Genomic DNA, 23743 nt, shown 5'->3' with positions numbered 1-23743 from the left:
CTGTTCTACTGGAAGAATCATCTTATTCCATTTAACTCTTGCCATCTTCCCCTCCCAGACAAAGTCCTTCAGTTGTTTATTAATTCCTATGCACAACTTCTCGTCTGGTTGACAAAAATATGCCTGACCTGTGTATAAGACTAAAGGAACTAAGACCATTTTTACTGCTTGCATCTTGCTATCCATATCCATACAACAAAGCTTCAGTTGTCAGTTTTTGTATTATCGTTTATTTAGTCTCTTCCCACATATCCTTAGCTGCCACACCAGAATCATTTTAATCCATACTCCTAAATACTTCATTTTATCATGTCCCCATAAATAAGGATACTGGTGAACCATTTTGTGTGTGGGTACATAATTTACTGCTATTGCCTTTGTTTTAGCATCATTAAATTTGTATCCTGAAAACATTTAAAACTTTCTCAAAATGTTCCACAACACTCTAGTGTGTCTTTCTGGTTTTGTCAGGTATAAAATAATATCATCTGCAAATACAGCCAGCTTTTCTTGACTACCATACCAATTATATCCTTGAATTTCTGAGTCCCTTAATTTCTTTGCCAATGATTCTAACTATAAAGCAAATAACAAAGGGGAAAGAGAACACCTCTGCCTGGTTCCTCTGCCCAAGCAGAAACTATCAGAGAGAATCCCACCCTCTTTAATTTTCCGCCTCCGATCCCTCATATATCCTCTTAATCAACCTTACAATTTTGATAAAACCTTCAATTCTGTTCAAATTCGGCACCTTGACAGCAAGGATAAAAGTCACTTACTATTATGTTTTCCTGTAGCTAACATGAAGTCATCCATGTTGATCTGTGCTAAGAACAGTCATAATACTGAAAGTAAATCCAAACATTTTTAAAACCAACTGAATGATCTTTTGGCAATTGGCACTCTGCCCAGTGCAACACAGTACTTCACTGAGTGTTGACTACAGCATATTAATTAAGGAGCATGAAAAGAAACTTTAGAAATGTTAAGACCCTTTAACAGGTCTGGCTCTGTGGCAAAGAGGGACTGAGCAGTTAGTGCAACTCAGGAACTTCAGGTTTGGTAAGCAGACCTGTCACTGAATGAACAAAGCAGGGATTGAAGAAGTGTGGCTTGTTTGCCTCTCCAGTAGGAGAGGTAGATTGTGCAGTCTTAGGGGCACATCTAGTTGCTGTGATTTCGCTGGTGTTGACCAAAACACCACCCTTGCTTCCCAAGCAGCAGTGGGGCTGCTTGGAGAGAACACCTCTTAAGGAAGTGATTAGATGACCTCTACAGTCAACCCACTGCACAACACCCCCAGGAACTTTGTTCTGTGTGTGTGTGTGTGTGTGTGTGTGTGTGTGTGTGTGTGTGTGTGTGTGTGTGTGTGTGTGTGTGTGTGTGTGTGTATATACCCATGTGTGCAGAGAATTAGATCCTACAAATAATAATCCAAAACACCCCTGAAGGATACCTAAATGATGGCCTCTCCCAGCCAACACTCTCACCATAGTGACAGGGAATTAACAAGTCTTCACTTTAACAGGATACTACTAATATACTTCATGGGGTGTATGTGTTCAGGTGTCATTCCAAAAGGTTTGAAAATTGATAAACTACTTACTAATAAACAAAGAACATCTCTCAGAAGAAAGAATGGATGATTATTTATGAGACAATGAGTAAATATTTTATGTTGACATTGATTTAATGCAATGGCAACAAATTTGTATCTTTAACATCAGATTTTGAGTTACATGAGATGCAGTGAGAAGGAAGTGGTACTGTGACTTACATTTTGGATTTCATGATGAGGTTTTTGACAAGGAGAAAGTTTTAAAGGTCTGAGACACCAATGACATGGTCATGGCAGAGGAACAACAGGAGGGATTACGGCCACCAGAACCATTACAATACAGGGAGAATCTAGTGACATTACAAATGCCAATGAATGAAGACTGGAAATGAATGACTGGATGGTCATTGCCTTAAAAAGAGCACTGGAAATCACCACAGAAGAAGTATGGACCGGATATTTTATTCATCCCACCTGAAAGGAAGGTACTTTTAACATTATTAGTTCCAATTCCAATAGCCTCTCTATAGTAGGAAGTGTCTGTGTTATCCAAACGGCTGACTTTCATTCCTACCACAACGGTGGCCTGAGTGTAATTCTTTTAAATTGTTTCAGAAATGTAAATCTGAAGATTTTCTTCCCCCTAAACATCACTGTGAAGCTCAAACAGATAATGTTCTAAGAAAATATAGTAGCTTTACTCCTCTTACCGATTTTACTGTTAGTGTGTTTTAATGATTGCATGACACTTGGTTGGAATGCCTGTTTGGATAAATCCCAACAACTGAATTCAAATGGCTGAACACTCTTTTCATTGAAAACCTTTAAATCGAATTCCAAATAAAATGAAATATAATACAGTGAAAATCACCCAAGGGAAAAAGTTTCAGAGGTTTTTTTTTCTGTCAAGCCCCTCACACACCCTATACTTAAGAATACTAATCCCATGGTTTTATTGCTTGGGGATACACATGGAAATACTACACACTGTGAGTCACTATCAGTGCACAAACAAACCACGCCAGCAGAGATAATGTACAGGAAACACTATCACCAGATAAAGGGTTTCTGCATAGTCTACTTCTCTGTTAAAGAACATAATTTAAATGTGAATCTGTCATGCACTAAGTTAGATGTAATTATAAGAAATTTTTTTTTTTTTACATTTGGAGACTTTTTTTCAACAGACTAGTGGTGTAACAATGGTAGTATTGATGGAACCCAATAATGCAAATATGGTTATGGTAGCTTGGAAGCATGAACATATGCCTGAGTCACCATTTACAGAAAGTTTATTTTACGAGTGCATTATGGATTTTTTTTATTGTTGATTCATCTATGGAGCCTTATTGGAGCATCTTATAAGGCACTGGAATTACCTAAATGTTAACTCCTAATATTTGATATCCGAAATGGAGTGCAATCTTAGATAAGCAATCTAGATTTTTTATAAGATTATAGAAGGAAGTTTTTTTTCTCTCACTAAGATTTACACAAAGGAAGTGATAAGTAACAAAGTATTATAGACTTTGCAAAAGCATGTATCATCTTTGCACCAAATGGAGTGTAGTGAAAAGTCAGTTTACCAGGACTTCCAGGATAATGAAGTACGGACTTATACATTTCAAGAAATATACTACTATAACTGACTTTACAAAGTGAGAGATAAAGGCAAGGTTGAAAAATTGGTTCCCGTTATTTTTATTTATTCACAAAAAACAATAGAGGGTTTAAAACACCACCCAGGAGCAATGGAATGCTCAAAAGGGTAACAAAACCCTAATGAAGACGCATCATTTCTTATTAATTAAAATGAAGCAAGATGTGAAAATAATGTTGGAAAGCAAACACAGTGATAGCTATGGCAAATCCACCACTAATAAACCTTTAAGGTACTTATTCAAATTTTGGATAAGGAGTGCAGATTTATGGCTTCTGCAGTGAATTCCCTTGCAAACGATACAGCACGGGGTCATGGTTAGGTCAAACTGTCAATCCAGAAATGTGATTTATCATTCTCAATCTGAAATGTGTTACTGTTTCCTTACATGGAAGACAAATAAACTACTGCAGAATAAAGTGTTAGGGCATGTCAGTCCTATTAAGAATAAAGATTGTAAGACTGTTTGGTAGAAATGGCTTCACTTATTCTAATTTTAAAAGATGTAATGCTATTGTGCTGAAGAGAATAATTTGAGATGTGAGAAGGGGACATATTCATTCTTTGCTAGAAAGACACAAGTTAATAACGCACATTACATTTCATGTTTTTTTTCCAGCTCTAAATAAAGCTGTTATTATGAACAGTTTTCTGAGATCCAGACACTTGCAATATTAATCAGTGTTTTCTTAAATAATGTTCACCACTGGTTACTTTACCGGTGACAGTGATGTAACAACGCATGCAACTTTTCAGTTTATGACTAATTGATTTTTCTGATCAATCATGCAGTTCAACAGATGTGATGTTACAGTTTTAATTATATAAATGTTCTGTGATTTAGAAGTGATGCCTGAAGAAGTTGGAGGGAGTATGCTATTTTTGTGTAAGAAAGAAATCGCATATTACAAAAATTTTGCAGCATTAAAGTTCACGCCGTGTTTTAAGTTGTTTTACATTGCACTAAACATGGTGCATTTTACAACACATATAGGTTTCAGCTCAACAGCTTATCACTCACTGTTACTTATTACTGTTAAAGTGTTTTTAACTGTTTTACTACTGCCTACTGCTTTTGTATACTAACCACCATAATATAATGTAGCTAATCTATTAATTCCTTCTATTTCCTTCGATTTATTTATTAGCATTTGTTGACAGGGTTAGAATGGCTGGGCAGAAAAGCTTCTTTTCAAAGACCCTGGGAGAAAAGCTCCACACACATAAATAAATAATTGCAGGTGTTACAATAGTTGGGTAATACATGGAGGGATAATTGCTTCATCGTGTGAGCAAGTATTACAAATAATAGTTACACGGGTATGTTATTCAGTTATACATTACAGCTACAAGACACAGTTATACAGCATGACTTGAAATAAACATGAATCTTTTGTGTGTTTTAGGTACACAATCAGTTTTATGGAACAGTGTTAGTTTATGACGGTTTAGTAATCAGGTTAAGTCTAATATTGAGACAGTTACTTTAGTGTAGTTTAACATGTTACCTGAAAAGTAGATAGTGGTGCTATGCTACTGAATTATAGATCTAAGGTATTTGAAGAGCTAGCCAGAACTGGTAAGGAGAAGATAAAAAAAAAGAATGAGAAGTGGAGTGGAGGGAATACAGGTAGGAAAAAGGTAGGCCGAATACAATGGAGGATAACGGTACATGAGATCTGGGGAGGGAAATAAACTGAGAAAGGCACAGAATGGAAGAGTGAAGGGCTGGGGTAGAGGAGATGAAGATATTAAAAACAGAAGGCTGTATATGAGAAGGGGTCTGACTGTACCCCCAAACGAAGACAGATAGTCCACAGAGTGCAGGAATAGAAACTATTAGGCAAATCATGCAGACAACAAAAAGATTAACAGCATGGTGTGCAATATTTACAGCAGTGTTGTATTCAACCCTGACCTATTCTATAACTTCAGCGCTTCTTCTGATTTCATTTTTTAAATTATTACACACCATTTATACTTTCTGTTACACAGTTTTTTTTTGTCTGTATGATTTGCCTAATAGCGCCCCTTCACACACCCATTGGACTCATCTGTCTTCCTTCTGGATTACAATCAGGTCCATCAGTTCACCAAGGCAGTGCAATAGCTCCATGGCCCAGATGCTCTCTCAACAAGGGAAAAGTCAAACTGCTGTATTCATTTTTCATAGTGGTGAAAGGTGCAAGGAAGTTTATTTACTATTTGTTGACAATACTCATTTTGAATTTCAATATTTAGGATGACAAGCAGGGAAAGACTGTCATGCTGGAGGTAGCATGCCTTTAGAATTTAACATCTGACTGTGACTATCTTGGTTGTAATATGCTGTTTGATGGCAAATGGTGAGTTTAACTAATGTCTCTCAAGCATTTACAATCAACTTTACTTGTGCAAGTTTTCACTGAAGGCCTTTTTAGACTCAATGACATATTCCAGGCACCTTATTAATTTAGATGGGAGTGTGCTCCATAATGTTGGGCCTGGCAGGCAGAAGGCATGTTCTCCAGTAGCTGTTTTATATTGAGGTCTGTTTAATGTGATGGTTTTATCCTAAGTACTTCTCAGAGCGTAAACCTGGTCTTGGATGAGTAATTTCCATCATTTGGAGAATGGAAGACATTTTAGACACTGAAGGAGATTACAATGGTGAGAGATCTGCTGTCGGCAAGAGAGCAAATCTACACATTTTATTCTCTGTTATCTTAAGACTTTGGGAATTGTGTGCTGGAAGGAATCAGAAGAGGAACATATTCCAATTTAGGGAGAAGAACATTTTTGGTTAGGGAAAAGCTGGCTGAAAGGGAGAGAGAGAAAAAGTACAGTTGTGTACACTTACCATAAATGTAGATGTTCGAGTGTATTCACTGTTACAGTCATTAGATTTGGGTAATCTGCTGGCAGGTTGCCCTCAGTCAGCTTGATTAACAAAGTCTTGGGTCCTGCATCAGTTGCTGTCGCTTCTTCCATGACGTCAGGTTGACAGGGGTATAAAACATGCAGCCGACGCCATTATATCAGTTTTTCTTGCCCCAGATGTCAGGTGCCCCCCAAATGGGGAGCAAATAAAATTAAAAATACAAAAATATACCTCCAACCAAAAGCAAATACACCAAAAAGGCTTTTAAGCATAGTAAAAGAAAGTAGAGGTATAGCCAGAGAAAAACAGGGGGCTGGAGGGAGGGTAACCAGGACTGCAACAGTGAATACACTCGAACATCTACATTTATGGTAAGTGTACACAACTGTACTATGTTCTTCGTGTTTCACTGTTGCAGTCATTACATTTGGGTAGATTCCCAAAGCTATGGTTGGGAGGAGGAATTTATACAGCATTAGGGCCAGCTATAAGGCCCTGCAAGACAGCAGTGGCAAAGCCAGCTCTGGATTTAGAGAAAATTGGTAAATGATAATGCTTGCTGAAAGTATGTACAGAACTCCAGGTAGCAGCTTCTAGAATATCCCTGGTAGGAACACCTCTGAGAAAGGCTGCAGAAGTAGATGCAGCCCTGGTGGAATGAGATCTGATCCCTTGGGGGATAGGTTTTCCATGGTAATTATAGCAGAAATTAATGCAATGGCTTATCCATTTAGAAATGCTTTGTTTTGAAATTGCCTTCCCCTCTGTCCCAGCAGCAAATGCTACTAGCAAATGTTCAGATTTTCTTTGAAATTTAGTTCTGTCCAAGTAGAATCTAAGTTGTCTGTGCACGTCCAAGGAATGTAGAATCCATTCCCCTTTGTTCTGTGGATTGGGATAGAAGGTTGGCAAATGAAAGGACTGATTAAGGGCCACACTGGAAACCACCTTGGGCATGAAGGCTGGATTGGTCCTCAGAGATACCCTGTCCACATGAAAGATGATGAAAGGCTCCACTGCCATAAGGACCTGTAATTCAGATATCCTTCTAGCTGAAGTGATTGCTAAAAGAAAGAAATTTTAAGTCTGCAGTAGCAGCTGGCTTGAAAGGAGGTAGACTGAGCTTCTCGAAAACAAAGTTAAGGTCCCAGGGCAGGGGTAGAAGCTTTCCTGGGTGGTCTCAAGTTCTTTGCCCCTCTGAGATACTGCTTGAGCAGGGGATGAGAAAAGAGGGGTGGTTCTGTGTTATAGTGAGCTGAAATAGTTGAAGCATGGATTTTAATAGAAGAAAAAGACAGGCCCTTGTGAAGCATCTTAGTTAAGTATTGCAAAATCTGAGGTAATTTGGGCGCTGCTGTGCTCATCCCTAAAAAGTGGTTCCAGGCACAGAATCTTTTCCAATTGTCAGCATAAGATTTTCTATTACTAGGACTTCTCGCCTCCAAGATGACATCCATCACAGGTTTGCTGAGGAATGCTAAGGGTGAATTTAAGTGATTAGCCAAGCTGCAAGGTTCAATGTTGAGAGCTGAGAGTGCAGAATTTGGTTCTCCTGCTGAGACAGCAAGGAAGGTGTCTGAGGCAGGTGCCAGGGAGATATTTATGACACACTGCGCAGGAGTGGGTACCAGTGTTGGCGTGGCCAGTCTGGAGCAATCAAAATCATTCTTGGTTTGTCCTGTTTGACTTTTAGCATAATTTGGAGAGCAGAGGCAGAGGGGGAAAGGCGTAGACTGACAGGTTTTTCCAGCTGAAGGACAGACCATCCACTTTCCAGGCTTTTTTGTGGGGAGTCCTTGTGCAAAATTTGTCCAACTGGTAGTTCTGGGGGGTGGCAAATAGATCTATGTCTGGGCTCTCACATTTGCTTGCCAACATGTTGAAATTCCATGATTCCAGTTTCCACTCATGTTGGTCCATGAGATTTCTGCTTAGTCCGTCTGCCAGTGTATTCAATTTTCCTGGCAGGAATTGAGCTTGTAGGTGCACTTGGTAGCTCAAGGCCGTGTTCCACAATGCCATGTCTAGTCTGCAGAGGGGGTAGGAATGTGTACTCCCCTGCTTGTTTATGTACCACATAACCATGGTGTTGTCCGTCTTTACCATTAGTTGTCCTGGAAGAATATAGTCCTTGAAGGCTGTCAGAGCATTCTGTACAGCTAACATTTCTTTTTGATTGATATGTAGGTGCATTTGATTTGGGTTCCATTTGCCCTGAATGCACTTCCCTGCCAGGTAAGCCCCCATGCATAGTCTAATTCATCTGCAGTTAAGGTTTGGGTGGCAGGGGGTAGTGTGAATGGCAGTCCCTTGTTTTGGTGGCAGGCCTCCGTCCACCATAGGAACTCCAGGCATAGGCAAGGTATGATAGGAATCATTGTTTCCAGGCTGTGACAATGTTGACTCCATAGACTTTTTAAGTACCACTGAAGTTTCCTCATATGCAGTCTTGCATATGGAATTAGAAGAATGCAGGAGGCCATGAACCCCAAGGCTTGCAGTATTTGTCTTGCAGATAGCAGGGTTTTTGTGGCCACTTGTTTGAAGTAAGTTACCAAATGAATTTGCTTTTCTGGCGTGATGAAAGCCATCTGGGCAGTCGTATGCAAGCTTGCACCCAGGAATGTAATCTGTTGAGAGGGTACCAGTTGTGATTTCTTTTCATTTATGGTGTACCCCAGAGAAGTTAGAACCTTTTTTTTACAAACGCCAGATGATTTAGAAGTGTGGCCCGGTTTTCTGCCTGAATTAGACAATCGTCCAGGTATGGATATATTTGAATATTTCTTTGCCTGCAAAATGCAATTACTGGAGCCAGGCACTTTGTGAATACCCTGGGCGCAGTAGACAAGCCAAAGGGCAGTGCAGAGAACTGATAATGCAAGTAGCCTGCTTTGAAGCGCAGGTATCTTCTGCAAGCTTCCCTGATTGGGATATGCAGGTAAGCTTCTTTTAAATCTAGAGTTACCAACCAGGCATCTTTGCCTAGCATAAGAAGTAACTGGTGACGAGTCAGCATCTTGAATTTTGGAAATGAAATCTGTATCCCTGGGACACTATATTTCCCAGTTTTTTGCATGAAGAGCAATTCCCCCGCCAATGGGGCGGCTAAAAGGTAAGTGCTTGGTAATGTCATTGAGACTGTTTACCATAGGGGGGTGTCTTGTTATTTCCAGATTTGGAAGTGGAGGCCCCCCATTGCTTAGTTCTCAGAGTCCCCTGGGACTGAAACCTGGTGCTTTTGGTGTCTGGGTTTGGCTTGAGAGGATCTGGAAGGAGCTGGAAAGGACCAGTTCTTAGTAGGCCAGTGCCTACTAAATCTTGGAGGTTGCACATGTAAGAAATTTTTTACAGTTTGCATAGATTTAGCTTTATCTTCCATCTTTTTTAGAACTTCTTCAGCCTTATTGCCAAACAGGTGATCCTGATTTAAAGGAGCATCCAACAATTTTGCTTTAACATGATCAGGCAGAGATTGCTCCTTAAGCCAAGCATGCCTTCTAAGCACAGACCCAGTAACAGCAGCCCTGCAAGAGGCCTCTAAAGAATCAAAACCACATTCCAACTTGTTCAGCAGAATGCAATAAATCCTGTAAATCTTTATTTTCCACACAGTCAGAAATCAACATAATTTTCTGTTTAAGCAGTCCAATAATATGCTGTTGATATTTTAACATATGAAATTGGCAGTTTAAAGTCCTGATTGCCAAGGTTGCAGAAGTATAAACCTTTTTACCCCATCTATCCAGCACTCTGGAGTCTCTGTCAGAAGGGGTAGGATTTTTAGCAGTAGAAGCCTTAATGCCCTTGGGCCCCTAAGAAATGGTTTCTGGATCTGCAACAGGATTTTTGAAAAGGAACTTCTGGGACTCGGGAACCCAGTAGTATCTGTCAGGTTTACTAGGAGCCAGAGGCAGGGAATCAGGGGCCATGCTGGATTCCGAAAAAACATCATCAACAATGTCTAGTACAGGAGGTATAGCCAAAGGCCTATGCTGAGGTAGAAGAAGGAAATCCCTAAGCCTCTTTTTTGAATCAGAAAATTCCTGACTTTCCCAGTGGAAACGCTCCCTTAAGGTATGTAAAGTTTTCCCCAAAAGAAAAGTCCTCAGGGGGGAATCAGAGGGAATGGAATCCTCTGCATCAGAATCCTCATACGTAGGTATGGACAAATACAGGTCATTAGAAGAATCAGAAGAAACAGTCCTGATCAGAAGATTCATAGTCAAGCTCAGCCCTAGGCAGCTTAGAAGGGGGGGGGGGTTGACTACCCTGATTAGAGTAATAAGATCTTCAGCCATTTGGTCATTTATGTTTTAAGCATAGGGGCCTGAACATGTGGCCTGGGCGTCGGTTTGTTAGACATAGATTGAGATTTAGGCCTTAGTATAGAAGGTGGAGGCTGTTTAATATGCAAGTCTGTAGGCCTGAATACACCCTCAGTAGCCGGTGTCTGCACAGCGGCTCCAGACCCATCCAAGGTGGAGACATCCCAGGGTTCCATAGGTGAAGCATCTCGTGGCATACCAGACTCCGAATGGGTCTCAGTAGAGGCCTGCGAGTCAGAAATAGCGGGTGTCAGGGGCTGCGAAAGCGCCTCACTGAGTACCGGCAAACTGGCGACTGGCTTAGGAGAAGCGTCGTCAGCAGTTTTGGACCTTGACGGCCCATCTCTGTCTTTTTCTTTGAGTTTTTTCGGAATCCCGGTAGTCGGATGGCTAACCGACGTAATTTCTGGATAATTAAACTGAGAACTGAAATATTTAGAGGCAAAAAAGTACCGACGACAGATTAAATAAAGCACAAAACCGACAGCAAGGTACATCGTGGTCAGGGAATAGGCAAGGAATACAGTACAAATGAAAATTTTTATGAGGTATTTGCTTTCCACAAGTAATGCAATTATTAACTTTTACTGACATCGGTAACAAGGGGGTACTTAGCTTTAAGTTTAAGACTTTGGTTCTGAAACTCAAAAACAAAAATTTCAGGAATCGGCCGACCGGCACTTGTGAAATGCTTCTGCTTCGGACACCGTACGGCAAGAAAGACTGAAGTAATGGCATCGGCTGCATGTTTTATACCCCTGATGTCATGGAAGAAGCAACAGCAACCGACGCAGGACCCAAAACTTTGTTAATCAGGCCGACTGAGGGCATCTTGCCAGCAGATTACCCAAATGTAATGACTGCAACAGTGAAACACGAAGAACATTGACAGATTCTATAGCAGGAGTTCTAGGTGAGATGGTACCACGTTATTTTGTCTATATGATTTGAAATAGTCAGAGCAAGGTTAAGTCCTAAGTATTTGTATTCAAAACAAGGGGAATTATGTTATCAGTGATGTTAATAACAGATAGATGAGGGGTTTTGCTAGGTTGCAAATAGCATAAGGTTAGTTTTTTGGTTAATTAGAACATTATTAAACACAGCCTGGTTGCATAGTTTTTAAAAACTGTTGGACTTTGTTCTGAAGATCAGAGGGGCATTTACTGGCTTGTAACAGAAAGACGTCATCTGCATACAGCATGACATCAAAGGACAAGGTGGGTCATCTGTAAGATCATTAATAAATAATGAAAACAGAATGGGATCCAGAATTGAACATTTGTGGCAATCCATTGTTTAAGATGCCAAGCAACGATAAAAAAGGTTGTAAGTATGGATTTAGAATGTTCTATTCTCCTGGTGAAACAGATGATACTGTTGTGGCCAAATTAGGTTTGTTCAGTTTCATAAGAAGAATATTGTGGTTGACAGTTTTGAATGCCCTGGTCATATCAACAAATATCCTAGCAGTGATGAAGTCAGCTGCAGTTTATGGACACCAGGTGGATGTAAACACCGTGTGCTTTTAAAGTACAGCCAAACAGACTATTTATGCTGTGCTGAAGAAGTCATAAGAAGGTCGAAACATGGATGTCCACAGCTAGTGGGGTTTGGCTTTACTGGCCTTAATGTATACACAAAGACTTAAAAAGAAAAAGTCAAGGACATTCAGAAGCCATACAGCTGAAACAACTGATGTCCTTAAAGGGTCACTTGCCTACATCCTAAGGGCCTCTATCACAGGAGATTTAAGGTATCACACAGTGAAAACTAGTTTGACTAGGTTAGGTAATGGTGATACTGAAGGCATCTGTTGCTTATCTGACAGCAAACCATAGCTAACAATGTTTCATTACTTGTTTCTACAGGACGTTTTCAAATATTTTTGCAAGTGGGCAGAGAGAAGAGATATGTCTGAAGAGGAGAAAACCTTAGGTATGGGAATTATGATGGAGTGCTTTAATAAAATGAAATCTAAAGTACTACAGTTTCCTGAGAGCTGGTTTGGTTTGGACATACATAATACGCCACCTGTGAAATTGTTAAGATGATAATTTCGAAGTTTTAAAGTCTGAGATTTTGCCCTCACCCTGAGGTATAATAACCCTGAAATTCTTATATATGAATAAAGGGGGATACAGGAGTTCTGATAGGTTGCCACACTCCTTAAATGCTCTCATACGCACACATACATGCACACAGACATGCGCGGGGGCACACACACACACACACACACACACACACACACACACACACACATACACACACACACACACATACACACACACACACACACACAGCATGAAGACAAAGCAGACACAAAAACATTTTTGGTTAGGGACAAGTGGGGTAAAAGGGAAAGTAAATTAAAGATTTTGAGCTGAGTTTAAGCTGAGATAGTACTGTGTCAGTTATTCTGGTTACATAATTTGAAAACGTTAAGAGAAGAATCAGAGACAGCTGACTGCAGGGGATCATTAGGCAGAGAGCCATGAAACAGTCTCTGCCGCTGCCTGTCTCTAACTTCCATCTGATTGCTGTTGGAGGGTGTCCTCATCCTTATAATGTGAAGGTCTGGCTTTAGCCTCTGCATTAGGACTGACCATGTTTCAGGGCAGCCCCCAACTGTCCCTGGGCCATGGAACTAGTTGGTGCCACTCCCGCCCCTTGCATTTCTCCATCGCCGAGGGCATCAGCAATGTCAGTGGGTCTAATTACACCATAACTTCACCCACTGGTGGCTGACATGAGCATTTATCTCATCAATGGGAACTTCTGAATGCATGCACACTCCAACACACATGCCTGAGGTCTGCAGCCACTAACTTGGGAGTGCCAAGCACCCTTCTCCAGGCAACGGACCTTTCTGGTACGAAAGTGGAGTCCTGCACAAGAGCAGCTGGCCGTTGGGAAACTACTATTCCTACACTCCATGGCAGGTTAGCTGTAAGTTGCTCATTTCCCATCCTCCCTGTCCAGCTGTTCCAGTGCCTGAGCTGTTACTTGAACTCAAGCTGTCTATGCCATAGCAGTGGCTTTATCACTATGAGCCACACAGCTGTGCTTATGCCATCTTGTCTTTTAGCCAAAGATACAAAAAAACAGACCATGTTTAGGCATAACTAAGTTGTAGCAATATGGTTTCCTTATCTGTCTGTGTAAATCCATACAGAGTATGAGAATCCCTCCCCATGTGTGGTTACAGTAAAATACTGACAGATGCATGGACTGATTTAGACATAATGGAAATGTTATCTCCAAGTGAAACTCTCTCCTCAAGAAAGGTTATGCAAGGAGGTTCAACTGATAGGGCATGTAACTTAGAACTTCTTTTAGCAGATGTGACAGCCACCGGGAAAAATACCTACTAGCCTCACTTTAATCATTTGTGCTAACTGTAACCCTGATTCTGATAATGTCCCCATCCCTAGTCCTATGTATTAACTTACAAAAAACACATTCTATGACACATGCGACTCTTCACACACACACACACACACACACACACACACACACACACACACACACACACACACACACACACTCACACTCACGCAAGCAACATCAAACACACACAATACTAAATCTAGCACCAGCTCTAACCCTAACCCACAAACATACCAAAACATTCACAGACACAAACACACAGAGACACTACTAAATCTATACCCTAACTTGGACCTTACTTTAACTCTCACCTGCAAACACTCTCATACGCAAATACTCACACCCCAGCCCTACCTGTTGTAATCCAATATGCTTGTACTTCCGGCATTCACCATAATAAGCACTCAAAAGTAAGTGTTTACTGATATTTTTTCACCATCTGAAAATGCTTTCAAACAAATTGCTGTGGATACACTGATGGGTAACCATATGATGTATCTAACTATATATATATATATATATATATATATATATATATATATATATATATATGTGTGTGTGTGTGTGTGCTAGGTTTTTGTGATATAAAAAATGAGACCAAAATAAATCATTTCAAAACTTTTCCCACCTTTAATGTGGCTTATAACCTGTACAATTCAATTGAAAAACAAACAAATCTGTTATGGGAAAAATATTAAAAAAATAAAAAACCTACAATAAGCTGGTTCTGTAAGTGTGCACACCCTTAAACTAATACTTTGTTAAACACCTTTTGATTTAATTACATCATTCAGTCTTCTTGGGTAGGAGTCTATGAGCAAGGCACATCTTGACTTGGCAATATTTGCCCACTCTTCTTTGCAAAAGCGCTCCAAATCTGTCAGATTGCGAGAGCATCTCTTGTGCACAGCCCTCTTCAGGTCACCCCACAGATTTTCTATTGGATTTAGGTCTGGGCTCTGGCTGGGCCATTCCAAAACTTTAATTTCTTCTGGTGAAGGCATTCTTTTGTTGATATGGATGTATGCTTGGGGTCATTGCTGTGTTGAAAGGTGAAATTCCTCTTCATCTTCAGCTTTCTAGCAGATGCCTGAAGGTTTTGGGCCAAATGTGACTGGTATTTGGAACTGTTCATAATTCCCTCCACCTTGACTAAAGCCCCAGTTCCAGCTGAAGAAAAGCAACCCCAAAGCATACTACCACCACCACTATGCTTCACCATGGGGATGGTGTTCTTTTGGTGATGCGAAGTGTTGTTTTTGAGCCAAACGTACCTTTTGGAATTGTGGCCAAAACGTTCAACCTTGGTCTCATCAAATCATAACACATTTTCCCACATGGTTTTGGGAGACATGATGTATTGTTTTGCAAATTTTAGCTGGGCCCGTCTTCCATCTTGCAAGCCTACCCCATAGCTCAGACATATGGAGAATACGAGAGACGGTTGTCCATGTAGTACACAACCAGTACTTGGCAGAAATTTCTGCAGCTCCTTCAGTGCTACTGTAGGTCTCTTGGCAGCCTCCCTGACCAGTTTTCGTCTTGTCTTCATCAATTTTGGAGGGACGTCCAGTTCTTTGCAACGTCACTGTTGTCCCATATTTTCACCACATTTTGATAACTATCTTCACTGTGTTCCATGGTATATCCAATGCTGTGGAAATTTTTTTGTACCCTTCTCCTGACCAATACCTTTCAACAATGAGATCCCTTTGATGCTTTGTAAGCTCTCTGTGAATCGTGGCTTTTGCTGTAGCAGGCAACTGAGTAAATGTCAGGAAAATCCTACTAGGACAGTTGAACTTTATTTGGGATTAACCAGAGTCTCTAAAATTGATGGCAGGTGTGTACCCAAGAAGACTGAATGCTATAATTAAATCAAAAGGTGCTTCAACAAAGTATTAGTTTAAGGGTGCGCACATCTATGCAACTAGCTTATTGTACGTTTTTTTTAAATATTTGTTTCCCTAACAGATTTGTTTGTTTTTCAATTGACTTGTACAGGTTATAAGTCACATTCAAGGTGGGAAAAGTTTTGAAATTATTTATTGTGGTCTCATTTTTTTTTATCACAAAAACCTGGCATTTTAACAGGGATGTGTACACTTTTTATAGCCACTGTACACACACACACACACACACACACATTATATATATATATATATATATATATATATATATATATATATATATATATACACACACACACACACACACACACACACACACACACACACAGACATATACATATATACACTAAGAAATATTCCAGAGTTGTCACCACAGCTGGGAATGTCCAAGGCACAAACAAATGCAAACGCTTAAATAAACTTCGGCTAAACTTTAATAAAACAATGCAAATAAAGCATATAAAAGAGAAGTGCTTTCGGGTGCAGGAAATATACATATACGTGTGTGTGTCTGTACATATATTTATATATATATATATATATATATATATATATATATATATATATATATATATATATATATATACACACACACACACACACACACACACACAGGAACACTAAGCAGATGACATACAAGTTGTAGTTATAAAATAGCTTTACTGCACAGAACTCCAACTTCACCAAACAAACAGCAGCTGTCGTCCGGACAGAAAGTATTTATACAGTGTACTGTCTGCTATGACACTTACTGTATAGTTACTAGTCTCTCTCCATGTCATTTTTCTGACTTTGGCTACTAAACTTACCAAAGCTATCTCTACTTCTCTTCAAGATTTCAGCACATTCACATGGCACAGTTGTTTGGGCCATCTCTTTCCAGTATGTCTGACTTTGTAAGACGCGTCAGTTAATTCTTTTATTACCTCTAAAGGTCCCTGCCACCTGGCTAAATACTTGTTTTTTGCAGTGGGGCTGACGATCGAAGACTAAAACTTAGTTTCCAGCCTGGAACACTATTTCTAACATTTGCATTAGAAATTCCATATTGCGTGGCTCGTGTTCTTTCCTTATGCTCTCAAACAATGACTATTTTGAATCTGTTTTGGAGGCTAGTATAATGCTCCAATATACACTTAAATTTGGTCTTTTCTTTTCTCCACATCTCTGTGGTGATGTTCAACAACCCAGCACTGTTTCTGTCATACAGAGGTTCAAAGGTCCTAAACCCCACTGACAGCTGTGGTACTTTTCCGATGGCAAACAGGAAGCAGGATGAGAACTGTCCCAGTTCTTCCCATCCATCTCAACAGCCTTCCTCAGCATGGACTTTAAAGCGATTACACACTGATGTTCTAAGTTGTTCTACTTTAAAACACAGGGTAAAAAATACAGCAGAATTTTAGACATAAATAAGGACCATTGATTGGTAAGTATTTCTTTTGGAATCCTCACCCTAAACAACAGCAGAACTAGTTCCCTTGCTTTGGTTTAGGTGTTGACCTTTTGCAGCAGAATTGCTTTAGATTATTTAGAGGCATAGGCTAGGATTACCATTACATATTGGTATACATTAATTAATTTCATCAGTGGTATGACGATAGCCATGGCAATCTGCTAAAAATGCACCTCTACTATAGGCGTAGGGATAACAGGATTTTTAAAACAAGGTTTGTGTCTGTTTTCTGTCACTCAGGACATCCTGCACAAAAATGTTCAGATTATTTTATTATGCCTGCCCAATAAAATCTGGCTAAAATCCTGCTCTTGATTTTGTCCACATTTAGGTGACCCCATAAGTGATTATGTGCCAATTTCCTGATTAAATAATTAAATGTCTAAAGCATCTGGATACCAGCAGATGATGTATTGCTTCCTCCTTTACATTCATCACACTATACAGTGAGTCATTCTGTAATGTCAATGTAGAGGTAGAAGTAGGAATATCTGTGGCATGTTCTTCTGCCAATACCTGGTTATGCTTCCTCTACTCAAAGTGTCATCCTCCCACTAAGCCTTTCTTTTTAAAGTTTAGCTGACACACCTGAAGGTTAGCTTGAAAGGGGGTCTCTTCTTTAACAGCTTTTCGTGAGGTATAGCCTCTTCTCCTACCAGTACAGAAAAAGGATTTTAGTAATGTAATTAATCCAAGTACTCACTACGACAACCAGTTACTCCCTTTTCTTTATAATTCCCACAAGATCTTCTGTCTGTAACCGGGGGTGTTTAATAAGTCTTCTTGTTCCCTTAGGCTTGTTCTGCCTTTGTTCTACAGTACTTGTTTTCTCCTCCTTGCTCGAACATTTCTCCTGAAGTTTCTTTACTACACAGATCCTGACAGGGGACCTCTCAAACTTTGAAGGACATTAGTGGAAAACCATTCAAGACAGATTCTGCTATTATGGGCCTAGATACAATAATAAAAGGAATATCAGTTCTTGTGAACAGTTTCCCATTGTGATGAGAAAGACTGGTTGCTTAAGTGAGGTCATTATTCCACTATAAACTTCCCCTTTTCAACAAGTCATCAAGTCACAGGAGTATAATGCCACCTCTCTCCAATCCCTAGACCAAACAAATGGCTCATAGTAATTTTAAAAGGCTGATCTATGTCTAGTTTCCCAAGTCATAAAAGACACTATTTTGAGATCCTTTAACTGAAGCACACCAATGGGAGGGACAATATGTGTACAAACGCAATCAATCTTAACATATCCATTAACAGTAGTAACAAACATGAACAACTTCTCTCTCAGTGACTCCCCCACCCTTGGAACAAATTCCTTTGCCTTTATAACTATACCGTGCATCTCACACCAATTTATCAAGTTCATTCTTAAAAGTGTGATAGAGCTGGCATTGTTTTGAGGGCAGGGGAAGTTTGTCCGAATGATGGTACCATTAGCTTGTAAGCTTATTACTCAATCTAGGAACCTAAGAATATAGTACTCTAAAAAAAATATTCAATGTTTTAATCATGCAAACATTTTAATTTAGGACAATATTATTAAATACAAATTACATTTTGTTTATCTCTCAGCTGTTAAATTGTTCTAACAATTCTTACCTTTCTTGCCATAATAAGTCCAGAAGGTTTATGTGATACTTTGAATACCACACCCCCATTCCCTGCACCCAGCTCACAAATCTTTTCAAAATCATCATCTTTGAGCTCCCCGACTTTCTGTTTTTGAGTGAGGAATGCTTCCAGCCGCTTCCGTTGCTGCTCATCTAGTTCCAGCTCTTCTAGCTTTTTCTGTAAGGCTTCGAGGTTTGTCCTACAGTAAAGAAAAAGGCAACCAATAACAGAGATGAAGCTACAAGAACTACTTACTGGTTTGTACTGCTAACTCTTTCTGTAGGTTCCAGTTTTACCCCATTGCCCCTTCCACCCTTTTCCATAGTTCCTTCCAGCACACATGGTTTGGCTGCATCCAGAATAACTTTTTTTTTAAATGTCTTTATTATATCATATCATTACACTTTAATCAGTGACACTGATATATATATATATATATATATATATACACACACACACACAGAAAAGAAAACAAACAGTAATATTTTCACTGTTATTTTCATGCAGTATACGTATGTTTTAACAATTTTCATAACACTCAAATGAAAAAAAGAAAAAGAATCCATCCCAGCACTACGTAAAGTGTGAAATTCTTGCCTTCACACAAACATCAGTCCTCTTCTTGAACATTATTCTGCATGTACTGTTGCCATAAATTCAATTTATTGCGATAAAATTTGCTTTCCCTTTTCTTAAGGTCCCTAACTCCATTTCTTTTATCTGCTTTATAATATATAGTCAGGTGTAGATTTTGATTTCTCTTTTCTAGTTACTGATTTTTTGGCAGCTGACTGTATTAAGCTTAGTCACGTTTTATAATGCGTAGGCAATTCACATCTCATATCCCAGCTGCAAAGAATCATTTCCTTAGACACAGTAATTTGCTCGCCCTCCTCCCAGTCTTTCTTTGTAAACTGCCTTTCCATTTTTTTCTCAGTCTTTTCTAACCTCCTCACATTGATTCTTATAGTGATCATGCAATATTTTATATGTCCTTCACAAACATACCTCTCAACTCTCCAGATTTTCGCAGAATGTCCACATTTTTGCCATATATTTTTGGTTTGTTCCCCCCAAGATTTTGATTTTCTGACAAGTCATTCATAAATCATGAAGACTGAAATCAGAAAATAATGACAGGCATTTCAGGTTTCAGACTTTACAGCCTTCAGAAAATTCATGTCAATTCAAAACCTGCTATTATATTGATAATCTAAAGTTGTAAGGACAATATTTTAAAAAAGTCCCTATTTTTGGATCCTTGTCTACCCATTATTTATGGCTTTGTCCAGATTTATTGTTCTAAGAAACTGAGAGAGATGCTAAGTATCATTTTTTAAAAAGCATCTTCTATTCTAGATTTAACAAAAAACCTCCACAAGAGCTTGTTACTTAGCACTCCCCTATCCCCTACTATCCCATTCTCTTTACCTGTACTGTTTCTTGACAGGAAGGCAGTTTCTGTCCTGCGGTCCAAACTTCTGCTTTAAATCCTCCCACTCTATTACCTTTCCCTGTAGATATTACCTCACCGTATCTTGGTTCCTTTGCTAATTTCCTCCAGTAAACTCCAGCTTCCTCTCTCCTATTTTCTAAATGCCTACTCGCAGTTATCTCTATTGGTAAAATTATTTTTTTCCATTCCTGTGCTGGCTAAGTTCTTAGAATACTTTGTGCTACTTTTTCTTGAAATCTTCCCCATCTTTCATCACCACCCATTTCCACTTTGATTTATAACCACCCAGCTGTACTACGTAATATTATATATGTAAAATGTATACATATGCACAACTGAATACATATATATATACACACACACACACACACACACAGTTGATAGGTACTCGCATTTTTTTTGCATTTTGAAAAAAAACAACTTAACTGAAAACAAACACTGGAAGCAAAAAAACATTGCAAAAGTAAAACATTTTCATTTCCTAATACATGAAACAAACCTTTACCACTACATTTGGAACATTTTTCTGAATAGTAGTAGTGTTAAGGAAAGGATTTTTCTAAGGTAAGGTGCACATTTGGGCTAACAGGCAGGAACTGGGTTAAGTAGTACAGAGTGCTTATCATAATCCTATAGCAGCTCTTAACCCCAACCCTACACCTTACCTTAGAAAATCCCTTTCTATAACACTGCTACTAAACAACACCCTCAGACACACACCACAAATCACACTAAATACATCCCATACTTAGCCCTTACTCTAACCCTAAACAGGAAACACAAACAGACACACATTCCCAATCCATTACAAACCCCAGCAAACACACAGACTACACCAAATCTATGTACTAACCCAGCGTTTACCTTAACCCAAACCAACAACTTGCAGGGTCACAAACACACAGACATGCACACACAAAACCTCCATGCTGAAAGTTTTGGTTTAGCACACATTTTTAAACACATCTACACATTTCAGCTACATATGCGTCCAATCTGTTCCATGCAAAGTAAAAAGCTATTGCAGTCCATCTGGACCTCACATTCACTCAAATCCCTACTACCTCACATAATTCAAAATCCGTCAATCTGTCACTATATTAAAAAGTCATTTACTAGTGAAAACAGTCAAACACAGAAAACTAAAACAAAACAGTAAACTGATAAAAGCAACACCAAAATACCAGAAGTTGTTGTGTCTTTCGGCTTTTCCCAGTTAGGGGTCGCCACAGCGGAACTCCAGTCCGCTAATGATTGGCAGTCGATTTTTCACAAACGCCGAGATGCCAGCTCAACGTTCAACCTTCAACGAAGGCACGCCCATTACGCATGTCTTTCGAACGCCCACCCAACCAGAGGGAGGACATGCAGACTCCACACAGAAGGCACTCCCCCCACTCCAGCCGAGAATCGAACGGGAGAACCTCTTGCTGTGAGGCAATAACACTACCACTGCACCACCATGGATATACCAAAATGCCAGAAGTACGCATCCCAAATGAAATACACATCCCCAACTCAAACACATTACTAAGCATAAAATAATAATAAAAAGTGGTAAAACAAAACAAGAATCAGGACTGGAACACACTTTACAGCAATAAAAGCACTAAAATTCACATTTAAGTGCATTTCCTGATTAGGAACTGTAAAAGACATCCACCACATTAAAAACTATTTCGTAAAGAAAGTTGAAAAACTTCAGAAATGCAAAATGAAGCACTTTAGAAAGTGATAGGAAGTGAATAAGAATCAACAAAAATAGACACTGTAGTAACAAAAAGCAGTCACCCTACGCTAGGAGTCAAATTACAAACAAATACAGTAGAAAGAGTGCACCAGGCATTATTTGCTCTAAGTGGTAAATCTGAAGATAAAATGTGCAAAAGTAAAACATTGCACGAACACAAAATGCATATTAAAACAGAAATAAGTCACACAGAAATTACCATAGAAACCCACTGAAAGGTAATACGCATACCATAGGCAAAACCAACTTAAGGAAAAATGATGGAGGAAGGGGGAACATTACACTTGCAAACACTTGTACAACAAGCATATCACCAGCTAAATTAACTTAAAAAGTATGGGGGGAGTCCCACTGCTTGCACACATGGGTCTTTTAGGTCTTGGAGTGACCACCACACTGAATATTCTTGTGGATATTTTTCTGGCTGTGTTACCTAGAAAGCATTATACATGTTTATAAAGCACTGAGCTACTGATATATTAGTCTCCTCACTTGGACTCTTTCACCTGCCAGAATTCAGCTGAGGTATTTGTACTGTTAGCTGTTTACAAACTGGACTGCGCAATAGCAGATAATAGTTTGACAGATGTGTCCTCTACATGACTGCCATGAAAATTTCTGATCAACATTCACAGTTACAAAGTTATGATCTTGCACAGATATCAATGAGTTAACATAGGCACAGGAACTATTTTACATCAAAATGCACTATAAAACATACAAACATCATACATAAACTACTAAATATAAAAGTAAAACTGTAAAAAATGCATATGTCCATTTGGTAAGTGCAAAAAGGAATTTGTGGGTATGCATAATACAAATATTACTGCTTGGCTGGGGACCATATGGCACTTGCCCTTCAGTCATGTGCCTCACAACACTACTTGAGGTAGTATATGTACCATGCACTTACATACCCACATGCCTTACTACGTGCATGCGTAGAGACATGCATATATATATATATATATATATATATATATATATATACACACACACACACACACACACACACACACACACATATATATATATATATATATATATATGATACATATATTGTGTATACACAACAGCCAAAGATCTCCCTGGTAGCCAAAGTCTGTGGAGTGGCTTTGGATCCAACCAATGATAGCATTAAGAGTAGTCATAACTGAATGGCATGATGCCATGGCAGCTTCCCAAAAAGTCATGCCCGATGGCCCAGACTTAGTAGTTGTGAGACTGGGGGCTGCATAAGCAACTCATCCAAGTTGCTGGCTGACTTGAACATGGAAGCATTCCAGTCATCTGCTTAATCCTTCTCCTTCAACTTCTTGACTTTGCATTTCATGAGCAAAGTAGTAGAGAAGCAAAACAAATAACTCGATCCGAGGACTTCAGTCTTATACTTGAGGGTCTGAACTCAAAACCTAGCAGAATTCTGACAACTGAAAACTCATTTTGATGCCCAAAACAAAACAGGAATGAAAGTCTAAGCAGGATTCGTTTTCTGCACTTCAGTTATTAACGTTTTTAAAAATTAAACTGAAGAAAAATTTATCCAAAAGGTTACTTATCTGAAAGCAGGTTGCAAAACTCTGGAGAAAATGAGCTGATCAATGGACTTATGCATCTGATGAAACATAGTTAACCATACTGCAAAGCTAAAAAGAACTGAAGATGGCACAGAATACCCCTCCTATACTCTGAGATCTGAATACTGATCCTCAGATATCTATCAGACAAGGATGATGCAAAGATAATGGA

The 23743-nt window shown here is 39.2% G+C and overlaps 1 protein-coding gene across 2 annotated transcripts in view; it reads right to left on the bottom strand.

Moving 5' to 3' along the window:
- Nucleotides 1–23743, bottom strand: part of MAP2K1 (mitogen-activated protein kinase kinase 1) — a 1005884-nt gene that overhangs the window by 665390 nt on the left and 316751 nt on the right. For both annotated transcript variants that reach the window (XM_044077867.1, XM_044077866.1), the window contains exon 2: nucleotides 18774–18984. In XM_044077867.1, the coding sequence (XP_043933802.1) occupies nucleotides 18774–18984 (211 nt within the window). The remainder of the gene's footprint in view (nucleotides 1–18773; nucleotides 18985–23743) is intronic.

The sequence above is a fragment of the Protopterus annectens genome, chromosome 7.part0 (genome assembly GCF_019279795.1).
Source record: "Protopterus annectens isolate FY-2018-M chromosome 7.part0, PAN1.0, whole genome shotgun sequence".
Taxonomy (NCBI): domain Eukaryota; kingdom Metazoa; phylum Chordata; order Ceratodontiformes; family Protopteridae; genus Protopterus; species Protopterus annectens.
Note: the sequence above shows the minus strand (reverse complement) of the source record. Positions and strands in the feature narration are given on the sequence as shown.